Source organism: Mobula birostris, chromosome 8 (genome assembly GCF_030028105.1).
Source record: "Mobula birostris isolate sMobBir1 chromosome 8, sMobBir1.hap1, whole genome shotgun sequence".
Classification (NCBI taxonomy): domain Eukaryota; kingdom Metazoa; phylum Chordata; class Chondrichthyes; order Myliobatiformes; family Myliobatidae; genus Mobula; species Mobula birostris.
In genome coordinates this window covers 138,786,590-138,812,438 of record NC_092377.1, presented here as the reverse complement: position 1 = coordinate 138,812,438, position 25,849 = coordinate 138,786,590, and the positions used below count along the sequence as shown (strand labels likewise).

The 25,849-nt window shown below is 46.6% G+C and overlaps 1 protein-coding gene across 14 annotated transcripts in view; it reads left to right on the top strand.

Moving 5' to 3' along the window:
• The window catches only part of LOC140201781 (fibroblast growth factor receptor 1-like), a 214,866-nt gene that overhangs the window by 148,032 nt on the left and 40,985 nt on the right, over positions 1-25,849 (top strand). For 12 of the 14 annotated variants that reach the window (XM_072266459.1, XM_072266455.1, XM_072266451.1 and 9 more), the window contains 4 exons: positions 3,215-3,384; positions 16,168-16,291; positions 20,217-20,407; positions 23,036-23,186. In XM_072266459.1, coding sequence (XP_072122560.1) covers positions 3,215-3,384; positions 16,168-16,291; positions 20,217-20,407; positions 23,036-23,186 — 636 coding nt within the window. The remainder of the gene's footprint in view (positions 1-3,214; positions 3,385-16,167; positions 16,292-20,216; positions 20,408-23,035; positions 23,187-25,849) is intronic. The other 2 variants (XM_072266456.1, XM_072266458.1) reach the window with 1 other exon arrangement.

The following is a 25,849-nucleotide window of genomic DNA, read 5'->3' as shown; positions in this document are numbered from 1 at the left end:
AATGAATGCAGAGATGAGACAATGGCATTCACAGGTGCACAGTGAATCCTTGTTTAGTGTGCCTGAAATGGCAATTTAAAGCACGTCACTGAGGTTAAAAATTAAACGAGCTCTCTCCCACTTCGCCGCAGGAAAACCTGCTTGTCAGTGAAAGGGATTTTATTAATTTTGTCTTGTCACTGTTGGGTCTGTTTATTGCTCTTGAACTGTGTGTGTGTGGATGCAGGGGCTATTTCAGGGGCAATTAAGATGCCGAGGGTCTGGGTTCACACACAGGCCCATGACATGTAAGGTTAGCCAGCTTCATTTCCCAGTGGAAGTCACCGAGCCCAGTTTTACCACACGTGCTGGAATCTAGGGCAGTGAGCAAACTGCTGGAGGAGCTCAGCGGGTCAGGCAGCATCCGTGGAGGGAAACGGACAGGTGGCGTTTTGGAGTCAAGAACCTCCATCTGGACTGAGAGCCTGCACACTTGTCCAGATGGAACCTGACACGTGACTGCCCATCGGTTTGCTGGTTTGACCACCCTGTCTGCTAGTGATTTCCAGTTTAGTTAACTGAATTTAGGCTTTTTAAGGTAAATTCCCACTAGAGCTCATGCCTGGGCATCACTGATCCAGGCCACTGGGTCCATTCAGCTATTTACTGTAAAACGGGAGGAGACTCCACCCTGGCTTCCCATTTGCTCTATAACACCTCTCATCTCTCTGTACGTCTGCAACTTAACTAAAATAGATTTATTCCCCTTGAAGTTCTTTGCCACTTACCTACATTAGGGGTAGTTAGCAGTAACCAATTAAGCAACAGCCTAGACACTTGAATCATCAGGACGTAGTTACGGTCCTTGGCACAAACAAACAGGGGTAGTGCAGGTGGACAAAGTGGTTAGTATGGACGTGACAGGCCGAAGGGCCTGTTTCTGTGCTCTACAGCTGCACCCAACTCCCCCGTCGTTAGGACGTGGGAGGAAGCTGGAGCCCAGAGGAAACCCACACGGCCGTTGAGAGAAGTAGTGATTAGTGTGATGCTACTGCAGCCCAGAGGATCAGAGTTTGGAGTTCAATTCCGGTGCTGTCTGTAAGGAGTTTGTACACTCTCCCCATGACCGCATGGGTTTCCTCAAGTGCTCTGCTTTCCTCCCATAGTCCAAAGTGAATTCGTAATTGTAAATTGTCCTGTGATTAGGCTCAGGTTAAATAGATGGGTTGCTGGGTGCTGCGGCTCGTTGGAAGCGTGTGTTCAGCGCTGTATCTCTTGAGTAAGATTTTAAAATTAAAACACACAAACTCAGGCAGCATCCGAGGTCAGGATTGAACCCGGGCGGGGCAGCAGCTCTAAATGCTGCACCGTCTTGGCCATCACGCTGTGGTGAACTGGGTGGAGAAGATCGTCATCGCAGCGGTGAGATTACGTCCAGCTCAGCCCCGTCAGATCGCAGATACACTCTGGCGTTCAGGGTGCTTTGAGTTTTTAATCTCAGAGCAGGTCCGGCACTGGATTGCTTGAGGAGGCTTTTCATCAGGGGCACCAGCCAATGGCACCGGTCTCCTCTGAGGTTATTATTTCCACAGTTTTTGTTGTCTTTTGCACAGGGGTTATGTTTGCTCATCTTGTCTGTGTTGTTTCATTGATTTTACAGTGTTTCTTTATATCTACTGTGAATGACCGCAAGAAAAAGTATCTCATGGGTTGTATATGGTGATATATATGTACTTTGATAATAAATTTACTTTGAGCTGGGACAGAGTTAGTTAGTTAAGAGCCTTTGGAGCTCCCTTTCACTAAAAGCGTCAGGGGCAGGGTGTCCTAAGGCTGAGGGATTGAAAGTTTACCATGAATAGGCAGGAACACAGAGTTGGATTGACCACAATATTATTGCAGAGTGGAGTATAGGCAATGTATTGTATCGTCATTTGTACTGAGATTCTTGCATTCTGTTCGCACAGATCGATTCATTCCACAGTATGCTGTGATTGAACAGGGTAAAACAATAACAGTGCAGAATAAACTGTAAAAGCTACAGAGAAAGTGGTGTGGGCTTCCTCTTCTTCTTTGTTGGTAGTCATAGTCGTACAGTGCAGAAGGAGGCCCTTCAGGCCAACTTGTGCTGACCAGGATGCCCGTCTGCCTATGTTTGACCCACGTGTGATGCCATTGCTGCTGTATTGTACAGCTGATCGCCGTTCAGGCCCTGAAGCAGCCATTGAACACTGTCTTGGGTGCACGGAGCCGCAGGGTTTGCGTTTCGTGCTCTTGCACGGCGAGGCTGCGGTTTAAAATGCAAGCTGGGACGCGTAAGCCCGTCCAGCGACGGATTAAAACAACCGTCTCCTTGTGCTTGCTGAAGATGACAGCTGCAAGCAGCCGCTGGCAGCTCTGACTGATGGCTCAGGAGCCGAGCTGGAACCAGCTTTGTCATCTCCTGATCTTAATCACGTATCAGTGCAGAAATAAAACCCAATACTATTTCAGGAATGTCAAAAGGATCAATGGCAGGTGGGGGAAGGGGCCAGGAAGCCTCACGATCCCTGCTCTAGGCTATCACTTACACTGCCGATTGTAACTAGGCCGAGGGTGCCCTGCTCAGGTTAATCCTCTCCCCCCACACCCCCAGGTGGCTGTTGATGTGATCTTCTATCAAAGGGATGTGCAGGGTTGGAAAGAACATCGGATTTTCTGGGGTGAGGCAACTTCGTGGCAAGAGGGAACGATTCTACGAGGAGCGTGTGTCAGCGTAAGAGGCCGGTGTCAATGTGAGAATGCCCTCAGTCATCTCTCCATGGAAGCTCTCTCACCACATCCAAATGAGAGTCATCAGCTGGCTGAAAGGCACAGGTTTTGAGGGAGGAGGGCGAGGCAAAGAGGTTTGTTTGTGGGAGGGAGGAGGGAACAGAGCTTGGTGGCTAGGCAACAGGACTACTGAAGGAGGGGGCAAGAAGGGCGCACCAGCAGGCACCAAATTGAAAGGTGGTTAAGGTTGGTGACTCAATGGAATAGGAGACAACCCTTGTGTCTCAGCCAGTTTTGATACAATCTTGTGTGACCTGTGCCAAACCGGTGGTAACCTATACATAATTCTCTCCATTGCAAAAATAAACATTGAATGTAAAGCACACCCTGCAGCTAAAATGTGAACCTTGTTTAATCACTGACTCTGAGTAAGCATGTCCTGGTGTCAGCAGGACCCATGAGCTCTGACTCTTGTTCTTGGCAGGATCCCCGTACTGGGTTCAGCCGGAGAAGATGGAGAAGAAACTCCATGCTGTGCCGGCGATGAAGACGGTGAAGTTCCGGTGCCCGGCAGCTGGTAACCCACCACCCGTTCTCCGCTGGTTGAAGAATGGCAAAGACTTCAAGCCAGATCACCGAATCGGTGGATACAAGGTAGGGTTCTAGTTGCAGCCTTGCCCGCAGACACACTTCAGGTTGAAGCCAGCTTCTAATGACTTAGCATCTGTGGAAAAGTCACCCTGTAACTGGATGAGATGCTCAGGCCCCCTTTAGCTGCTCTACCCTTCAATAAGATGGTGGTTGACATCTTACCGCAGGCCCTTTGATCACTAACCTTTGATTCCCCTGGAGCACCAACACTTTTCAATCTCTTGACGTTTGAAGAGTACTGTATCTGATTAATTTTTGTTCAATGGGTGGTGTTTCATGGTGGATAACTTCATATTCTTCCATGTTGTATGCTGCTCATTACTGATCCTGTCAATGTCCCCTACATCGTCTTCACAACCTGCCCCTTTGAGGTATCAGCGAGCTTGTATATATTACTCTTGACCCTCCTACCCTGAGACTGTGACCAGCAGACATCACAACACTGATCCCTGTGGCACCCATTGGTCATAGTCTTCCAACCTGAAAGCCAACTAATGATTCGTTCTGTGTTCTGCCCATTAACCGATCCTCAAAGCTTGCCAATACGTTACTCCCGATAGCGCCGGATATCTCGAACGTCCAAGTACACTGCATCACATTTATCTAATATTTTCCAATTGCAAAAAATGTTCCAGCAGATGGTGGTTCCCTTTCCAACATGCTGACTCTGCCCAATCTTGTTGTTTTCTAAGTGCCACATATTCCATCATTTTCCTCATGAGCAGTATCAAGCAAAATGGTTTTCTCTCCTCCACTTTTAAAAGTTGTGGTTATGGCATCTGTAGGAACCATTCTGGAACTGACAGAATTTTACCATCCTGATCTCATTCCCTCCTCCCTCGAGAGTTGGGGAAATCCAAGGGTTCTTTGCCTTCTGAGTGAAGAAATTTCTCCAAACCTCTGTCTTCAAATGGCCAACCCCTTACTCCATTTCCCTGGCTCTAGACTCCTCAGCCAGGGGAGCCGTCAGAACAGATGGAAAAGTTGACAATCCCCTCTCCCCCCTCCCCACCCCCACCCCCCAACGAATGTTGTTCAACCCACTCCCACTGAGTTCCTCTAGCAGATAGTTTGTTGCTCCCAGTCCCACCATTTGCAGTCTCTTGAGTGCCATCTGTCCATCTATGTACTTATTTAGAGAAACGCCATGGAACAACCTTTCCAGCCCAACGAACCACACACCTCTCCGATATAAAAGCAGCCCAATCACAGGACAAATTACAGTAACTAATTAACTGACTGACCGGTACGTCTGTGGACTGTGGGAGGAAACCGGAGTACCCGGAAGAAACCCACACGGTCATGGGGAGAACATGCAAGCTACTTAGACATGGCGTCAGAATTGAACTCTGAACTCCGACGTCCCAAGCTGTAACAGCGCGCACTAACTGCTACGCTACCTTGGTCTCTAAGGGTTTTAATAATTAGAATGAGTTTTCTTTATCTAATTTTGATAGAGCCAGCTTCTACATGGGACTCAATGACAGGATTGACACTGAGTCGCATTTAGGAATGGCCCAACAGTCGGTCAAAGAGTGCTTAAGGAACATCTTGTTCTGAAGAGGACTGGGGAGAGAATTCCAGGTCTGGAGGCAGGTGGGAAATGCAGGTACACAAGAGAAGGAAAGAAATTTCTACATATAAAAAAATAGGAATGCACCATTTATACTAATCCCATGGTCTCTCGTCTGCTCTGCCTTAGCAAAAGAGGTGCAGGGGGCTGGGGAGGTAGAGGAGGTGTTGGAGATGGGGAGGGGCCAGTGGTGGAGGATAGTGCCTTCTGTATAGATCTCAGCAGCCAGGTGTAAAAGGAGATTAAGTGTTCTGAAAGCCCAAGGATGCAGTAATAAAATCCCAGGTGCCAGTTAAAGCAAATCCTCGCAGGTTTGCTGCAGAGTTGCCTGGCTGCTGAGCTCTGTGCATCAGATATCAGTGCCCCCAGCAAAGGCTTAGTGCTCCATAAAAAGCACTCATCTTTAATGAGCCAACTTCTTTTGTTTCATTTTAATGGACTGTATTCCCGCCAACTCTTTGAATTGATCTGTGCTGCACTGAACTGTTGGATTTTGTTTTATTTAACTCTTCAAAGATATTTGAGTGCCTGCTCTGCGCGTAAATCTGAGCAGTGAGGAGGTTGGCGAGGAAATGCTGTGGGGAGCATTGGCGAGCCTGTGGGACGGACCGAGTGCCGGCATAGAGTGATGTGTTTGGTGCCCTTCACTGGCTCCCCCCACAGCAGCCCTGAGCTCCCTTGCCCACAGGGCTGAAACTGAGACTGATGGATTGGTTTTTCTGCTGGCGAATATAACAAGGGATTAAGTGAAGCAAAATGTTATTGGGTTTCCGTAGCACCTTTCTCAATCCTTCAACACTTCCCAGAAGTCACTGATATGCTTCAGAAGCACAGGTCTTTGTTGTACTGCAGGAACAGTGGCAGCCAGAGCGCACAGCAAGCTTCCACAGTTGGCTCTCAATAATTTTGAAAGCATTCCCTTTTCAGAATGGCGTCACCTCTGGAAAGAGCGGCACTTACGGCGTCTCCCGACGTCATGTTCAGAAAGGTTGGTAGGTTGGTTGTGAAGGTGCTCCCTCAGTTCTGCTGGAGTTTGGCCCCGTGACAATGAGGAGCCAGCAACATTTGGGCCGGCACGGTTAGCGCAACGCTCTACGGTGCCAGCAGCCCAGGTTCAATACCCACCACTGTCTGTAAGGAGTTGGTAAATTCTCCCCGTGACCGTGTAGATTTCCTCCGGATGCTCCAGTTTCTTCCCACATCCCAAGACTTGCGTTAATCGGGCACATAGGTGTAATTGGGCTCAAAGGGCCAGAAGGGGCTGTTACGGTGTACTATCTCTAAATAAACAAACAAGCAAACAGATAAATAATAAATAAATCAAATGAGCAAGCAACCCTTGGCAAGTCAGAAAGAGCGTGTGATCTTCAGGGGCAGATTTGGGAGGTGCAGTCAGATTAGTCTTGGCAAATAACTGCAGTAGTAAGTTGTTTATCATTATCACTTGCATTAAGATACAGTGAAAAAAACTTTGCATGCTGTCCACACATATCTTTCCATAAACAAGTACATGGAGACCACTGTTCCCTCCAATCTGCGTGGGTGAATGGCCCCGCACTAACTGAAATGCTCCCGTGCACATAGCCTTTGTTGCCACGCAGCTAGAATTTTCTTTTATATAATTTTAGTATAATTTTGAAATCTGTTAACATAATTTTGAAATACCCCATCATTAATTTTGTATTAATGAATATAATCCATAAATTTTCAAAATAATAATAATAAAACATTTAAAGTGTCACACAGTTTTCAGGCCATGTAAATGTTTCCTGCTCAGAGCAGTGGTTAGTCTGTGCATCTGTAAAATAAAATTAGAGGGAGCGTTGATGAGGGTATTACAAAGGGGATAAAGTAACACTGTCGAATGGAGTGTTACAGAGAAAGTTCGGTATAGGTAGACAATAAAGTACAAGAGCCATGATGAGGTAGATTGAGAGATCCAAGAGGTCCATTCAAGAGTTTACTGACAGCAGGATAACTGTGACATTTTGTAGATTTCCCAGTTAGCCATCGTCCCGTGATGTTTATAAAGGGGTTGCAAGTTTGACAGGGCTGGGAACAGCATTGCTGAGTTCAAATTTGGTGTTGATGTTGGAGGTATCATTAGTGAGTCTCCAAGTGGGACTGGGGTCAGCCTGAGGGAGGGTCCACATGTTCAGATAACAACACCAGAGGCCCTTCGTACTTCTACTAGCTACTTGCTGCCTTCAATCTATTTGCTCCACTTGTCAAGCTCTTTTTCCACAGCTCCGCAAATGTTATCTTCAAGAGTAAATCCAATTGTTATGATATTGGATTACTTCTGTATAATGACACGGCTGAAATAATCCAGATAATGGATCGCCCCACTCAGGATGTGAAGGGATCTTATTAAAAAATAAACTTCCTTCAAATCTGTAATGCACTTCATTGCCACTCAAATTGGTGACCTTTACCTGTGAGAGAGTTTCATCTAGACTGCAGGAACACTGTAGGATTCTTGTATCCAGAAAACCACTCCTCTGTTGTATTTATGAATATGGGCAGACCCTTCAGCCCACTGACTCCATACTATCCTGTTTACACTAATCCCATTTTTTTCTCCCCTCATTCCCATCAACTCCCCCAGATTCTACCCCTCACGCACACATTGCCAGGGGTGGTGGTGGGGGGGGGGGTTGCAATTTACAGCAGCCAATCACTCTAGCAACTCGCACCTCTTTGGTTTACGGGCAGAAACTAGAGCACAAAGAACCTTCTGCAGGTGCTGGAAATCCAAAGCAACACACACGAAGTGCTGGAAGGGCTCAGCAGGTCAGACAGCATCTGTGGAAACAAACACACAGTTGACTTTTCGGGTCAAGACCCCTCTTCAGATCTGGAAAGGAGGTGGGGGGAGACACCAGACTAAAAAGGTGGGGGGACTAAAGCATCTGAGAGAAACATGAAGTCACAGGAAGAATGTGCAAACTCCCCACCATGCCAGATGCACTCAGACCCAGTGCATTCCTGCACATGGAAACAGGAACACAGTTTTAAAGCGGTTTTATAAAACTCAGGTGGGGCTGAGTTTTGATTGCCCCATTATAGGATGGATTTGGAAAAAGACTTTGGAGAGAGTTTTGGAGGGTTTACTGGGATGCTGCCCAGATTAGAGGTTATGTTCTATAAGGAGAGGTTGGACACACTCTAGTTGTTTCGTCTGAAGTGTCAGAAGTTTACAAGAGGCATAGATAGAGTGGACAACAGGTATCTTTTTCCAAGGGTCAAAATGTCAAATACCAGAGGACATGAATTTGAGGTGGGAGGGGGATAAGTTCGAAGGAGATGTGCGGGGCAGGTTTTTTTAACCTGGACTGCACTGCCAGGTGTGGTGATGATGGAAGGCACCATGCAGGTGTTTAAGAAGATCTTAGATAGGCACATGAATGTGCTAAAAATGGGGGGGGGGATACAGACCACGTGCAGACAGAAGGGATTAGTTTGGTTAGGCTTCTAGTTAGTTCTGCACAATATTGAACTATTAGCAATGTTGATCGAAGACGCTGAGTGCCATAGGGGAAATTTATGGATGTTGAATTAGAGTACTCCTTCCCCAGAAGGACATGGAATGCTTAATGAGGACTAGACATTTTCTGTCCTAGTAACACCGCAGCTGATTTTACCCCCCGAGTCTCTTAATCCAGCAAGATTTTTCGGAAGCCATGCAGCCTTGCTTCAGCCAGAGACTCCAGGTGAAACCTAACACTGGCCTCGAGACTGATTGTTTCTACAGCTTGGCAGGGATGAAAGGGCCCCTGCTCCACAGGCTCAGCTGTTTGACACCGGCATCAGCCAGATGTGCTGGAGTCACAGCTCTGAGCGGCTGCTCTGACAATCGGAGCACCTCAGGCCTGTGGCACAGTAGATGAAACAGATTATTCCAACACTCACAGCCAGAGCCAGGGTCACTGGCAGAGGGTATTTTGTGCTGGTTGGCCCTGCGCTTTCTCATTGGGGGTGCTGGGGGCCAGCGTCACATTCAACCCCCCCAGTACATTGCCAGGGAGCAATAAGGTTCTGTTCGGTCAGCCTCTGCTGCATTTAACCCCTTGTGTGCTGAACATCTGTGACCAAGGCTTGAGAACTTACCCTGCTCCTCCACTGCCTTTTGCCCTGTCCAGGGTCTGTCGAGGAGATGGGTTGCTGCAGCTGCCCACCTCAGCTCAGAGATGGATGAATGGGGTGCCTCTGTTCATAAGGCTTAGGCCTTTGAAAAGCTCACCTCCCCACCTTTGAGTTCAGAATCAGAATCAGGTTTATTATCACCAGCATCTGTTGTGAAACTGTTAACTTCGCAGCAGCAGCAGTTCAATGTAATACATATTAGAGAAGAAAAAGATAATAAATTAATAAGTAAATCAATTACAGTTTATGTATATTGAATACAGTAAAAATCGTGCAAAAAACAGAAATAATATATATTAGAATAGTGAAGAAGCATTCATGGGTTCAATGTCCATTTAGGAATCGGATGGCAGAAGGGAAGAAGCTGTTCCTGAATTGCTGAGTGTGTGCCTTCAGGCTTCTGTACCTCCTACCTGATGGTAACAGTGAGAAAAGGGCATGCCCTGGGTGCTGGAGATCCTTAATAATGGATACTACCTTTCTGAGTCACCACTCCCTGAAGATGTCCTGGGTACTTTGTAGGCTAGTGCCCAAGATGAGCCAACTAAATTTATGACCCTCTGCAGCTTCTTTCGGACCTGTGCAGTAGCTCCTCCCTACCAGACAGTGATGCAGCCTGTCAGTTTTTGAGTGTTTTTGTTGACATACCAAACCTCTTCTAACTCCTAATGAAGCTGCCTTGGCTTCTTTATAACTACATCAATATGTTGGGACCAGGTTAGTTCCTCAGGGATCTTGGCCCCAGGAATTTGAAACTGCTCACTCCCTCCACTTCTGATCCCTCTGTGAGGATTGGTATGTGTTCCTTCATCTTACCCTTCCTGAAGTTCACAATCAGGGGCTCAGTTGGAGTTTTCTGTGAGTTTCAGAGTTCCCCAGACCTCGGGGAGTGGGGGCTTGGTTGTAATCGAAGTTTATGGCATAGAAGGAGGTTGTTCAGCCTGTGTTGATTAAGCTGAGCCCCTGTTGATCAGAACCCCTGGCCTGATATCTCAGTGAATAGTATGCTTGGCCCTGCATCCTGGTGTTGACTTCTAGTGGCATGTAGACAGTGTTGAGTATTTAATATACCAGTAATATTTGAGTAATATTGTAAATATAATGTTTGATTAACATTCTTCATTGTTTAAATAATTCATTTTGATTGCGTGTCTGAAATACGTGAATGACATACGTCATCACGCCATCATGTCACGCGCACGTGCCTTGCTTAAAGTAAAAGCGAACATACACGAGTTTTCTCCTGGCTCCCTTGTTTCTAATTAGTTTAATATTTTAGAGTTATAAAACCATAACAGTGGTGACGAGGGAGTTTCAAATGAGCCTGAGACAACTACTTACCTGTTGAAGCGCGGCAAGGCATTTGAATTTAATAAAAGAGTACAGTGAGAAACAGTCAAGTTTTTAAAAAGCGCAGCATATTTTATTTTCCTCATAACAGGGTGTTTTCTTCGCAGAAGGGAAGACCATAAGATATAGGAGCAGAATTAGTTATTTAGCCCATTGAATCTGCTTCGCAGGTGATAGAGTAAAAGTAAAAGACAGAAAATGGAAGAATTCCCGGGTTCATAAACAGTGATAATAATGATTAAAAATAAAGAGCAGAAGTGGCTAGCAACATCAGAAGGATTGACGCATTTGATTATACAACAAAGAACTGGATATTATATATGGAGCAGATTGAACAATACTTTAAAATAAATGAAATAGCCAATGAGAAATGAGTACCAGTTTTGCTGAGTGCATTGGATTTAATGGCATACAGTTTGTTGGTTTAACTGCTCCAACCAAAATAAGCTTTGCTGATACTGTGAATGTAATGCAGGAAAAATTAGAAGCAAAACCATTGCTGATTGCAGAACAGTTTGGGTTTCATAAGTGGAATCAAAAGGAAGAGGAATCCTTTTTAGTTAATGTGGCTGAATTTAAGAGATTGTCTAAGCATTGTTAGTTCAGTGATGGGCTTAATGATGTACTGAGAGGTTGTTTAGTTTGTGGAATCTTACAAGAAAGCATTGGAAAACAGCTCCTAACTGAAGCACAATTCACATTTAAAAGAGCAGTTGTAAGAATGGAAACACCAGACAAAGGCACAACTGAGTTGCAGTCAGGAATGGAAGTGAGCAGAACAAAATTTTTGTGGCTAAACAGAAACCAAGCTGGCTGAATAAATTCTGTTACCATTGTGGTAGGGCTCACACATGCCAAACAAATGCCGATTTAAAGGTGAAACCTGCTGAAAATGCAACAGAGCAGGACACATGCAAAGAGCATGTTGGACAGACAAAAATAAATGGACTGTACAGGGAAGAGAAAAAGTCAAGCTGCACTTTCACAAGGAGCACTAATCTGCGTGTTGTTGATGAAAAATCTGATAGTAATGAAAGTGACACAGGACTGGATAGCCTTGAGGTTTACAATGTGTAAACTAACAATAGGTAAACAATATGTCTTACCCTTGAAGTGAATGGAAAATTAACTAAATTGGTATTGGACACTGGCTCGGCTGTTTGATTCATACCACAAAATGAGTTTGAACAGCATTTCAAAGATATTAAACTGAAGCCTGCAGATATTCAACTAAGAACTTGTACTGGAGGAAAGATAGCTCCTGTGGGAGTAACATTTGTACAGTGAAATACGACAACCAACAAGCCACATTGGGCCCAGGAGGGCCAGCATTGTGGGGGTGGGGGGGTGATTGACTGAGACAACTACAACTTGATTGGCAATCCATCCACCACATGCCCTGTAACAGAGTCAACCGCAAGAGAAAGATACTGGATAGTGCCACAACTGTCTCTATACTGTGCACCATGAACTGTTGCTGGAAGGACCATGCTGTTCAGAGGAATCGTGAAAGTGATGAAAGCAGTGATCCTACTACAGTTCTGTAGGCAACATGTCTGAGAAAGCTTGTGATGTGTTAATCAGGCAGTTACTTGTGAAATGTGGCTTGGTTTTAAGCTGGAAGAGTTCAAGGAGCTTCAGGAAAGTTAAAAGTATTGAACTTTTGTGAATATAAAGAAACAGAATCTACTCTGTGAGTATCAAGGTTATTGCATGAACTTAAAGTGGGAGACAAAAAGCTGCTTGTAAAAGTAGATGCAAAGACCATAGTCCAGCTGGATGAAGGGAAGGCCAAAATGTAAGGAGTTAATGGAGAATCAAAAACAGTGGATTCATCAGATGATGCTGTGGATGAGGAAACCAAGAAGAGAGATCAGATTGTAAAGGGAGCAATAGAAGGGTTAATAAGAGAATACTCCAGTGAGCTAAATGCACTTTCCCAAGATCAAGATGCACATCCTAGAGGGAAGAAAAAAGGATCAATGAGACCTAATTTCTTGAGAAATTAACCAGTTCAGGTTTACTCTCAAGAAACTCAAAGAAGAAAAGGGAAGGTGAGAGAAAGACAAGAAGTTGAAGAAATAGAGAGAAAGAACAGGGGCAAAACAGAGAAAGGCATGAAAGAGAAGGAAAGTGAGAAAGAAAAAGATTGGGATAAAGAGAAAGAAGTGGGACCAGGAAAGAATCAAGGATCGAAGTACATCCAGAACTGTCAGAACCACTTCCTGCAGTCTCAGAGTCAACTTCTACAACTACCACGGAGGAGCCCCAGAGCCTGAAATAGTTTTCACGGCCACAAGTCTCACCTGTCAAGCAGAGTAACACCCCTTGTCAGGAAAGCTGTTATCCCACAAGAGTAAGAAAGCCTCCACAGTGATTAAATCTTTGGGCCAGAATGGGACAATTTAAAATCTACTATGCTGTGGATGTCTATATAGAAGTTGTATTATGTAGTATACCGAGATGCATTCTATATTGGAGTTTATGGCTAAGCATAAATTCCAACTCAATATTTCAGTGATACCTGAGTAATGTTGTACATATGTTGTTTGATTATGCAGTGTTTGTGATATACTTAATTCATTATGGTTCTGTGTCCAAAGTACATGAATGGCATATGTCATCCCACCACATGTCATACGTCATCACACCACATGTGCCATACGCGCCTGCCTCACTTAACATGAGTTATCTTCTAGCTCCTTTCTTCTTCTTCTAATTAGGTTAACATTTTGGAGTTGCAAAACATAACAGAGAGAAAGTTACACCAGCTGCCATCTCATCAGTGGCAATCTTGGTAGCCCAGTGACAGAGGCTCCCTGTAGTGCCCACATGGCTTCCTTCCTTCAAGCACAGGCTTAAAGTCAGAGAGTGGCAGTTTAAGGGAGATAGGAGAGCTGCATTTTTCACCCAGTGTAGTTCTATCTAGAGCGAGCTGCCAGAGGAGGTGGTGGAGGCAGGAATGGTAACAATATTTGAGAGGCATGTGGGCAGGTACAGGTCCACAATCCCTTATCCGAAATCCTTGGGGTGAGTTGCATTTGGGAATTCAGAATTTTTTGGATTTCAGACCCGCCCCCCCCCCATACCAAAAAACACGTATGCTCAAGTCCCTTATTTAACCTGTCTCAGTGCGGTGGACTTTAGGACCCGGCAGCACACCAAACCTACGCAATCCTCCCATATACTTTAAATCATCTCTAGATTACTTATAATACTTAATACAATTTAAATGCTATGTAAGTAGTTGTTATACTGTATTGTTTAGGGAATAATGACAAGAAGAAATTTTATTTCCAACAAAAACATTCAATAAAGCATAAAAAGATACAGCTTCAAACAAACCGAATCAAACACATGGTAAATGACTTATTGGAATAAATGTAGAACGTCACTGTCACTATAAAACTTCAGTAACTTGTCTTTCTGTTTATTTAAATCATGTACAGTGGTAGTTCCGACACTATTTTCTTCAGTAAGACACCGCACAGACACACCACAATCAAGCTTCTGCAATAACTCCACTTTCTGTATTATTGGTAATGATAGATGCTTCCTTCTCTTTTTCTCATTGTTACCCATAGGGATATCTGTAGCTCTTTTTGACATTTTCACAGCGAAATTAAACACAAGGTCAACAGTGAACACAAAATATCAGCGAACAGCAAATGCACGGGTAACCAGTATGAGCACTGAGCCACAACTGACGTCTGGCGGGCTCTGCTAGTGCTGCCACGTCACACCTGAGTGACGTCAGCTGTTGGCGAAAAAAACTTCGGTTTTCGGAGCTCTTTGGCTTTCAGAATTTCGGATAAAGGAATGTGCACCTGTACTTGAATGGGCAGGGCATCGAAACCGTGTAATCAGGTGGTTTGGTACAGATGGGCATGACAGTCAGCATTGATACAGTGGACAGAAGGGCCAGTCTCTGCTGTCTAACTCCGAGCTGATTCAGTCATAAGGCAGGACAGTGGGAGCTCTGTAGATCAGGTTCAGAATTAACATACGTGTGTGTGTGTGTGTGTGTGTTGGCGTTTGTAGCATGTTCTGAAGTTCTTGCTCTCTTTTCCCCTGACCTGCTCGTGGACACCAGAGCCCTTTGTTTGCTCCAACCAGCTGATGGAGCTCAGCAAGGCTAGCAGCTTTCAAGATTTATCCTGGCTCACCCTCACCCCTCTGAGAAGGAGAGAGCTATGGGTTTGGCTCCCATTATAGAGATGTGCACAACAATCTTACGGTGCTGGACAGAGGGAGCACTGCAGTGTCTCCAGTAACCCTAAGGGTGCGAGTTACTGATTTCATTGCAGGACAGGCTTTGTGGGACTAACTCTTCACCACCCCAGGGCCTTGGCCAATGTTTTTCCCTACAGCTGGCGTCACTAAAATTTATGCTCTCATCACCATCATGTCACAATATATAGGAGCTTGTTCCGGAGGGAGCTTAATTTGCTGGGAAGTAAGTGAGATATTTAGATATACTGTATGTCTCAGAAGTTACAAATGCCTAAAGGGTTCTACTGATCCCAGGGAGAGCTATTCAGTTCCCTAGGTTTATTTGGATCTATACATTAGATCCCTTTGTACCATAATAGCAACCTGCTCTTGTCACGCTGTAACAAGGCAATGAAGCATAAACTAGCCAGCTGCTCCTTGCAGCCCACGCGCAGTTGTGCAAGTGTGGCTGTTGGAATTGAGATGAAGTGACCTGTGTTCAGTTGGAGAGCTCCAGTGTCCACAGCGAGATTGTGGAGTGCCTTGTAACCGGCCATCCTTGAATTGTGGACAGCTACAGACCGTGGTTGCCACTCTAGAACTTTCCATGGTCTCCCCACCCCCTGATCATTGGCCATCTGGGTAGGAACAAAACCAGCAACTCCTGTTTGATCCTATCAAGTTTGTGCCTCCTGGTCTGTTCATGGAGATGGTCCTTCCCAATCATCTGGTCAAGCTTATACACCACAATTTAATGTTCTTTCTCCTTCACAGAACAACCAGTCACAGACAGGTCCATCCTCATAATTCTCCTGCATTTATGTCTCCCTGCTGCTGTCACCCTTCCCAGAGTGAGCGAACCGCTTTCCCATGGTGAGGTGATCAAGACTGTCGATAGCCCTCCAGTCGCAGCCTCACTGTATTTCATATGGTCCTTGTATTCTCATCCAAGTGCAATAAAGGGAAGGTATCCCATATGCCATCTTATCCACTCCCATCTAACTGTCTTGTTACAGAGGTCTATGATAAGTTGTCCCTGATCACTCAATGGTCATGTCTTCAACCATTCATCATATAGTCCCTCACCAAAATTTCTCCCACTCTACCGTTCCCCCTCCCTAAATCCATGACCTCTCGCCTCTCCTGTTGTTCTTTTACTGTTGTGTGCCCAGAGCATGTGTACTTGGACAGCACTGGACCCAGAGCTGAGCCCTACAAGATTCCGGCCACTGCGAACGAGGAGCAGGTTCTGTACCTTCACCTTGATGCTATCTTTCAGTAGTTCACGGAAATGAAGGCGACCTTCTCTCTTGTTTCGTTTGATTGTTAATTGTAGGCTTGGGCCCTTTTCCTTCCGAGGAGAGTGCGATGCCTACAGCCCTGAGCCAGCCCCGGAGCACTGGAGCGGAAGCCCGGCCGGGCTGGGTCAGGACTGTTAGCTCCAGTTAGGTAAGCTGGTTTAACCCGGCTGCCTTCGGTATTCACATTGTCCTCTTGTCTCGCAGGTCCGATGGCAACACTGGAGTCTCATCATGGAGGGGGTTGTACCTTCAGACAAGGCCAATTACACCTGTGTGGTGGTTAACCAGTACGGCAGCATCAACCACACCTACCAGCTGGACGTTGTCGGTAGGAAATTTGGGCATTTGTTTCAATAGAATAAGTGTTGTCCTTTATTAATGGGGATTGGCCTTACTGATCACTGAACATTCAGATTGTTGTCTGCCACCAGCCCAGATGCATTGCTTCTCTTTCTAGTGAGCGCAGAACGTGTGACGTATGAATGTACCAGCATTGAGCTAAGGACCCTTACCGCATCATTATTATCTCATGTGTTTATATTGATTGTGGGGTTTTTTCCATTCTTGTGTTCTCTATCTTATTGTGTGTAGCCCCCCCACCCCCACCCCCGGCCTTTGTGCTGCATCAGATCCAGAGTAACGATTGTTTCGTTCTCCTTTGAACTTGTGTACTGAAAACGGCATTTAACAATCTTGAACCTTTTACCCTACCTTGCCTGTCTTGGTGCTGTTCTGTTCTGTTCCTGAGTCAGGAGGTACCGAACAGTAGAGTTCTGGCTCAGCCTGTCCTCCACCAACCGCAGTTGGCCAGAGTAGGACTGCACGCTGGGCATGTTCCATTCTGGGACCCTGGAAATATTAGGGCAGGCACAGGAATTACTGGAGTCCTGTGTTGACTCTGATGAATTACACCGCTAACATTGAGGTCTGTATCGGTAGAGGTGTGTGTAATAGTCGGGTGAATTAAATTGACTGTATTACTTATATCCTTCATATACATGAGGAGTAAAAGTCTTTACGTTACGTTTCTGTGTAAATATGCAATGTGCAATGATAGTAATTTATAGTAAATATTATGTGCAACAAGATAGTCAATATAATATAGAAATGCAGTTGTGTCAGCATGAGTTAATCAGTCTGATGACCTGATGGAAGAAGCTGTCCCAGAGACTGTTGGTCCTGGCTTTTATGCTGCGGTACCGTTTCCCAGATGATAGCAGCTGGAACAGTTTGTGGTTGGGGTGACTCAGATCCCCAATGATCTTTCAGGCCCTTTTTATACACCTTTCTTTGTAAATGTCCTGAATAGTGGGAAGTTGACATCTACAGATACACTGGCCTGTCCGCACCATTCTCTGCAGAGTCCTACAATTGAGGGAAGTACAGTTCCCATACCAGGTAGTGATGCAGCCAGTCAGGATGCTCTCGATTGTGCCCCTATAGGAAGTTCTTAGAATTTGGGGGCCACATCAAACCTTTTCAACCGTCTGAGGTGAAAGAGGCGCCATTGTGCCTTTTTCACCACACAGACCACGTGAGATCCTCAGGGATGTTTATGACGAGGAACTTAAAGCTCTTCATCCTCTCAACCCCAGATCATTGATGTCAATAGGGGTTAACTTGTCTCCATTCCCCCTGTAGTCCACAATCTTTGTTTTTGCAACGTTGAGGGAGAGGTTGTTTTTTTTTGACACCACTGTGTTGGAGTGATGACTTCCTCTCTGTTGGCTGCCTCATTACTATTTGCGATTAGGCCAATCAGTGTAGTGTCCTCAGCAAATTTAATTGGCAGATTGGAGCTGTGGGTGGCGACACGGTCACAGAGAGTACAGGAGGGTATAATAGTGTGTGTGTAGCAATGAGGTGGTGTGTAATGATGGGGGTATGTAATGATGTGTGTAACAGTGAAGTGGTGTGTAACACTAGTGATGTGTAACGATGTGTGTAAGAGTGTGGTGTATAAAGTTGGATTGGAGTGTAATACTGTGATGATGTGGACTGCTGTATGTATTGGTGATTAATGATGTGTGTAAAAGTTCTGTGTATAATGTATGTAAGGCTGAGGTGGAGTGTATGTAATGCTGTGGTGTGTAACAATGTGCTCAAAGCTGGCGTGGTGTGTAACGATGTGCGTCACACGTGCAGACTTCTGCTACCAGCAGAACACACGAGCCAGTTAAAACTGATTTGAATTTTATTGCATTCCATTAGGGCAAGGAATTCTTGGCTCAAACAGGGCAAAAAGCCTATTTGTTAACGCTGATTAGATGCAACTTTGACAGGCTTTTTGTGAAATGACTGTGCCTGTGTTTGCTTGGTTTGGCTTTTGACTATTCCCTCCCCATGAATCAGTAGGATGTTTATTTTCTGTCCTTGATGGGTCATTTGTCGGCTGGTATCAGGGAAGGAAGCATTTGTGTTAATGTTTGGCTGCACTGGTGTTTGAATGGACTCTCTTATTGCTTGGAGTTTACTTCTGCTCAGCCTTATCTTCAACTGCCAGGAAGCCTCCCCCTCCTCGCCTCCAGTTCATCAGTGTTTACAACAAAGTGTCTGGTCTTTGCTGTGTCTGTTTGTCTGTCAGTGCTCCGGTACCACTGAGAAGGGTGGGTGTGTATGTGTATACATACATACATACATACATACACACATACACACACACACACACACACACACACACACACACACACACACACACGCGCGCACACACACGTCGACCTTCTATAATCTGGCACCATTGGGACCTGAGGAATGCCGGATTAGTGAAAATGCCGAATTACAGAAGGATCACATTAAGCAATAGCTAACCGCCTCATCATACCTTTAAAATATCAAAGGATTCAAAGGTTCATTTAATGTCAGAGAAGTGTATACAATATACATTCTGAAATGTTTTTTCTTCCCAACCATCTACGAAAACAGAGGAGTGGCCCAAAGAATGAACAACAGTTAAATGTTAGAACCCCTAAGGTTCCCCCCACCGGCTCCCCTCCCTCCTGCGTGTAAGCAGCAGCGAGCAACAATCCCCCCTCCCCACCAGCAAAAAAGTAAAGCGCCCCCGCTACCAGCACTCAAGTGTGAGCCAAGCGATAGCAAAGACACAGACTTGCAGTTACCCGAAAGACTACCTTGCACTGGCAGTTACTGAGGGAATCCTCGTTAGTTTCTTTTCCTCCGCTTAGCAATAGGCTTAAATTCAGCAGATCACCACGCCTGATCTGAGGTCGTAGGCAGAAGAGAACAGAGCGCCGGCCGGACGACGCTGGAAGGCAGTGCGCAAGTGCCAGAAGGCGGACCAACCCAACGCGTGCCAATACCCCGCCGCTGGCGGGTGAGAGGGGCGGGTACCGGGTGGCCGCGCCTCACGCAAATGATGTTAATAAATGCAGGAAAACAAGCAGGAATCGCCTGTCTGTGCTTACAAGAGCACACCAACACGTGAACAGATCTAGCACAACCAAAACAATGCTCAGCAGATTGGTACGGTGGTCCGGGAAATTTGAAATTACAGTTGCGCAGAAAATTTGAAATCAGTGCGGATTATGGAAGAAACCGGATGACAGGTATTAGTGAAGGTCACATACATACGCGCGAGTGCGCGTGAACTCCACTCCACAGGTTTGAGTACAAAGGTTGCAGGGCAGATTAGGGAGAGTGCCACACAACCAAAGGTACCATCATCCAAGGCAGACGTCAATCCTGAACCCTGTCTATGCTCGAGAACATATGAATCGTTCTGGGAGAAAGTTCCGGGCTAATGTTGGCCGGTACATACGCTAGACGATAGGGATTGCCTGGTTTTCACAATGCTGTTTGTGAGCATCGTCTGTGCGTACATGGGAATCGAAACTAGAATGAGGGAGGACTCTTGTCTCAATCCCCAATCAGTCACTAATTTCAAACTGTTTGGAGATCTAGAGATTCAGATATTTCTTCAACTTTTTGTTCTGCTCATCCCTTTGTCTTTTCTCCTATTTTTCTCCTGCTCTCCTCCATCACATAACCCCCTCTCACTCCCTCACTCACTCTCGCTCTCTCTCATTCACTCACTTCCCTCCTGATGAGCAGCACCACCTTATCGCGATTGCAGATAGTACCCAACACTGGTGTGGGGGGTGGATTGAGTTCAGCTGGTTGCTTTCTTGCCCGGGCACCCCGCCAAGCCTCCGGTATCAGAGCAGGTTATGGTGCTGTCCTGTCTCTCAACCCGTGTCCCTTCTCCCTTTTTTTCTCTCTCTCTCTCTCTCTCTCAGAACGCTCACCTCATCGACCGATCCTACAGGCCGGCCTCCCCGCCAACAAGACGGTGACGGTGGGCAGTGACGTGGAGTTTGTCTGCAAAGTCTACAGTGACCCCCAGCCCCACATCCAGTGGCTGAAGCACGTGAGAGTAAATGGCAGCAGGATGGGCCCTGACGGATCCCCCTACGTCCAGGTCCTCAAGGTACGTCCTCCTCTGCGAACGCGGTGTGGCCGAACAGGGGCCACAGTTAATACAGATGGGTGCTCACCGCCCAACATTGAAGCAATGGGCCGATTGGCCAGTTTCCATGCTGTAAAGACTGCCCGAGAGTGTTTCTTCTTTGGCCTGTCATGGGGGCACAGGAGGGGACAGACTGGCCAGAGTGTTTCATCTGCTCCTCCAATCCCTGTTGGCAGGAAAGCTACAAGAGAATCGTCACATTGCTGGTTCCTCTGACACACTAGACCCTGACATTAACCCTTTAATGCAAGAGAGAGAGAGAGTTAATGCATCCCTCTCTCGTCATAGCAGCTGCACTCAATCAGTGTTAAGGGAGCACATGGAGATTTTTGTTGTATTCCCCCTTGGGAAGTCAGTGCCTTCAAGTCCCTTCCTGCTGAGAGCTGGGTGACTGGTACTTCCTCAGCACACTGAGCAGGAGCTGTGACCTTCCTCCCCAATACCTCAACTCACCACGGCACTGGACTTCCCTTTGTACCCAAAATCACCCCTTCCCTCCTCTGTCCTGGAAGCACCGACAACCCCTTGGAGACATAAGCCAAGGGTCTCTGCATGGAAATGGTCCAGCAGAGCTGAGCAGTGTGAGATGGCACCCGTAGGGGTTTGTACCCAGTGAGTGGATACAAACTCCTCAGAGAGCAGACAGCTAAAGAGTAGCACTATAGCATAGTGGTTAGCACAACAGTGCCAGTGACCTGGGTTCAATTCCCGCCACTGACCATATTGAGTTAATATTTTCTCCCCATGGCTGCCTGGATTTCCTCTGGGTGCTCTGGTTTCCTCCCACATTCCAAGGACGCAGACAGACAGGTTAATTGGCCACAGAAGTGGTGCGGGCTCTTTACCCTGTTGTGCCTCTAAAATAAAATTTAAATTAAAAAGAAAAGCTGCAGGTGCTGGAAATCCAAAATAAAACCTGAGGCACTTGGAAGTATTCAGCAGGTCAAGCAGCATCTGTGATGGGAGAACGTTGCAGGTTGATGATCTTTTATCAGAATAGTCTTCATCCTGTCGGTTAACTCCCATTTCTAACTGAAGGGCCTGTTTTCTTGCTACACTGATCTGTGTTCTTGTGAATCCACTGGATGTTTGCAGCCTACTTATCTGGCTGTAAAGCCTGGTTTCTGTTAAGCTGCATCAAAGGCTATTAAGTCATTCAACCTCCCGAGCCTCTGTTTTGACCGCGCCCAACAGCCAGGGTCGTTCGGCCAGGTTGTTCGGATGTCAGTGACATTGCTCAGCTGCTAATTAACTTTGGATGATCAGTCTTCCCAGTGACATTGGTGGGGAGGTGGGAGTGGTAACCAGCCATGTCCTAGTGACCCGTGATGTCCTTGTGACAGTCCGCGACCTTGCCAGGACTGTGACCGTCCCTTCACATGGCTTCAGCAAGCCCCACCACACTCTGGCGTGACCATGGAATCGTAGAAAAATGTACAGTGCCAACGGAGGACATACAGCCCGTCCAGTTCTGTGCTGGCCAAGAAGGACCTCCTCGCCCCAAACCCACTGGGTCCAACAGCCTTGCAAGTCACAGTTCTTCAGGGACACCCGCAAACCTGTGGGAAGGTTAATCCCTCCAACCCCCTCTCAGGCACTGACTTTTGCACCCCCACCACGCTCAATGAAGTCATCATCTCTTCCCCCAAGCATTCCACTAGTTAAGTGAATGATTCACTTCCACTAATGTTGGACCCTGTAATCATCAGGTAATCTCACTAGACAAGGACAGTCATTTTCATCCTCAGAGTCTGGACTCTGCGCTGACATGGACATGTGTCTTGGGAACAGTGGGGGACATGTCTGCACTGAAGCAAGCTCCCCCGTTGTATTTGACTGGTTGTACCAACTTCAATATCCTAACCATGGTTTTTTACTAAAGATCTCGGGATATCTAAGAGGAGGGCACAGTAGCCAGTTGGTTAGGACACTGCGCTGGTACCCAGGGTTCTGGCAGTGAGTTCACATCCCATCACTGGAGACCTAAATCCAGAGGTCCAGGTTTATTTAATTCCTTTAGGACTGGATGCCTGTAGTCCTTACACAATCTGGGCAATACTATACATGGCCCAAAAAGCTGGAAGCACTTGGCAGGTCAGGTTGTACCTGTGGGGAGAGTGTGTTCACGTTGCACTCAGGTGAAGGGCACCGGAAAATGAACACAAAGGGTTTACTCTGCCCAATCAATATAGAGGAGCCCTTGGTGAGGACACGTTTTGCCCCATCCCTGATGCACTGAAATGGTGGTGGAGTTGGACAGTTCGCTCGAGCGATGACTGTTCAAGCACTGGGTAACTAACTGGGTCGCCTCAGTGGCAGCCATGTTGAGTGGGAATGCAGTCACCAAGGGAAGACATCTCCCAGAAGCAGATTTGACACATCAGATTTTATTTGTCCCAGTCCACCATTATGTCACCCCATAACAAACCGCCGTAGACAGCCTCTCCATCTTCCCCACGAAACAAAACGGGCAAGGAGAGCTTCCAGCACCCTCTGGTGACCAGTTAGTGGAGGGCGGCCCAGGGATGTGTTTCACTGAAGTCTCTTGTTCGCAGGTCCGATCATCGTTCTCTCATTGATTTGTTCTAGCATTCGGGGATTAATAGTTCGGATGCGGAACTGCTGACTCTGTTCAATGTGACTGAAGCTGACAGCGGAGAGTATATTTGTAAAGTTTCCAATTATATTGGTGAGGCCAATCAGTCAGCGTGGCTCACAGTAACCAGCCCAAAGTTGGAAGGTAAACCCCTCAGCCAGAAAACACTTCACAGAAAGGGGCTAGCAAGGGCTAACTCGTCTTGAAAGAGTTGGGTGAACTGTTCCATTCTATAATGGTGGTATAGGTCTTTGTTCTTTCCCCTTTTTCTGCTGTTTATGTGCAAACCCAATGATGATCATGGAAAAATGCCCACAATTCTGAAGGACGGCCTTCTGCTCCTGCTATCTCCCTTGCTTTCCTCTCCTTTTGCAGGGTCCCGGTGCTACTGGGATCCACTCTGTAAGAAACTGAAGCCTTTTGAATCACAGTCACTGGCATGTGTTGTCTTGTGGCAGCGGTACATTGCAATACATAAGAGTAAAAAAATCTATAAACTTCAATTAAAATATATTTTTAAAAATTAGATGAGTAGTGCAAAAAAAAAGAGCAAGGAAAATTGCGAGTTTAGTGTACATAGGTTCATTGTCCATTCACAAATCTGATGGCCGAGTGGGAAAAACTGCTCCTAAAATGTTGAGTGTGTGCCTTCCGGTTCCTGTAACTCCTCCTTGAAGGTAGCAATGAAAAGTGGGCAAGTCCTGGGTGCTGGAGGTCCTCAATGACGGGTACCACCTTTCTTAAGACCACGCCTTTTGGAACACGTGGGAGTGTTGCAGGACAGGCCAGGCCTGCTTGCACCCACCATCTGCTGGAGTAGAGCAAGTGGTGGTCGAGGGGAAGCTTTGGCTGGTGGGTTCAGCTCGTGGCAGGCTCTCTCCATGTGGTCTGAAGCTACCATGGGTGACAGAAACCCAGCTTCTGTCCCAACTAAAACTGATTACAGGATTATAGTGTTACTTAACCACACAGGGACACAGCAGCTCGTCCTCTGCCTCACACTTCCGACACCGTGGGGTCAGTCCTGACCTCAGGCATGGTCTGTGTGAAAACTTGCCAGTTCTCCCTGAGAACGTGTAGGTTTCGATCAAGTACTGCAGTTTCCTCCCAGATTCTAGGCACGGGGTTGTTTAATTGGTTACTGTAAATAGCCCTCGAATGTATATGTGAGGGGTAGAATTGGGGAGACTGAATGGGAATGTGGGGAGAATAAGATGGGATTAATGTAAATGGGTGATTGTTGGTCAGCATGGACTCGGTGGGCTGAAGGGCCTTTTACTGCAGATTCTACAGATGCTGGAACTTCAGAGCAACACACACAACAGGCTGAAGCAGCCCAACAGGTCAGATAGCGTCTCTGGAAGTGGATAAACAATCAACGTTTCAGGCCGATACCCTTCATCTGGACTGGAAAGGAAGGATTAAGATGGTGGGTGAGATGAAGGAGTACAAGCTGGAAGGGGATAGGTGAAGCTGGTGGGGGTGAAGTGAAAAGCCGGGAGGTAATAGGTGGGAAAGGTAAAGGGCTGGGGAAGAAGGAATCTGATAGGAGAGGAGAGTGAACTATGGGAGAAAGGGAAGGAGGAGTGGTATCGGGGGGAGGGGAGGGAGGTGATAAGCAGGTAAGGAGAAGAGGTAAGGCGGTCCAGAGTGGGGAGTTGAAGAAGACGGAGCGGGATAAATTACCTGAAGTAGACTCGCCTCAGACTCACTGCCTCAATGATATCAGACAACCAGCTATAACATCACCCTAGAACTTTCCATCTCCATTGAGCCAGCAGATGCCCTGGCATTCCCCAGTCCGTGTCCTGCTTGTGTCTGATCAGCTGATTAAACTGTCAGGGCCTAATCCTAACGCTAATGAGGCATTCGTGTTATGCAGCTTGGAGCATAGGGTGAACTCCACACACCATTAAAGCACATTGTTAAGATGCTGAGAGAGGAGATACACAGGGGTTGGTGGGTTTGATGTCGGGAGTCTAATTCCTTTGCCTATTGAGCTGGGAGCAAAGGTTCAAGGGCTGGTCACCTGAGGCTTCTCAATGTTCTTCACTCAATAGCGTGGAACTCTGTCCCCTAGATGGATGTGAAGCTCAGTGCTTGAGGACCAACAATATGATTGTAGGGCTTCAGGCACCTTGATTGGAAGGGAAGCGGGACCTTGAGGTAGAAGATTAGCCTTGTGTGAATATTGCTCACCCTCTAAATTAAGAGGCTCTCAGAATTTTAAATTCTTCTCCCCATCCCTCTATTCCTACTCCCCAAACAAACTGGTACCTCTTAAAACCAAATAAGGCGTGAGGAACTTTGGAAGTTAACCATGCCTCTAAGATTGGTGTGATGGAGGGGGAGCTGCTGGCATAGAGACCCTCATTGTGAGCCTGGGTCAGCAGTGGGTGCAGAGGGGTGACAATACTGGCACTAATCCCAAAGGAAGCAACGAGGATGCATCTAAAATTTCCCAAAGTATCAAGAGCTAATCCTCAGATTTCATCCATCCCGTGTTTTGATGAGCTGCCCAGCCCTACTCTTTGTCTCCCCTTTTCCTTTTCTAATCTGTGTACTGTCAGCCCCCACCACCTGTACCTTCCTCTCTCCGTTCTCTGCCGCCTCTCCACCTCATTTCCTGGCTCGTTCTGTGCATTGTGGGTCCATTTTCTCCATGAGGCCCATCGCTCGCATGTGGAGATGGGCATGGTCAAACAAAATGGTGGTGGGTTTAACACGTAACTGAAGACCTTTTTTGCTTCCTAGGACAGGTGTGGACTCCTGCAGTCCTGGAAGGTCACCTGTGAGCCAGGTGTCAC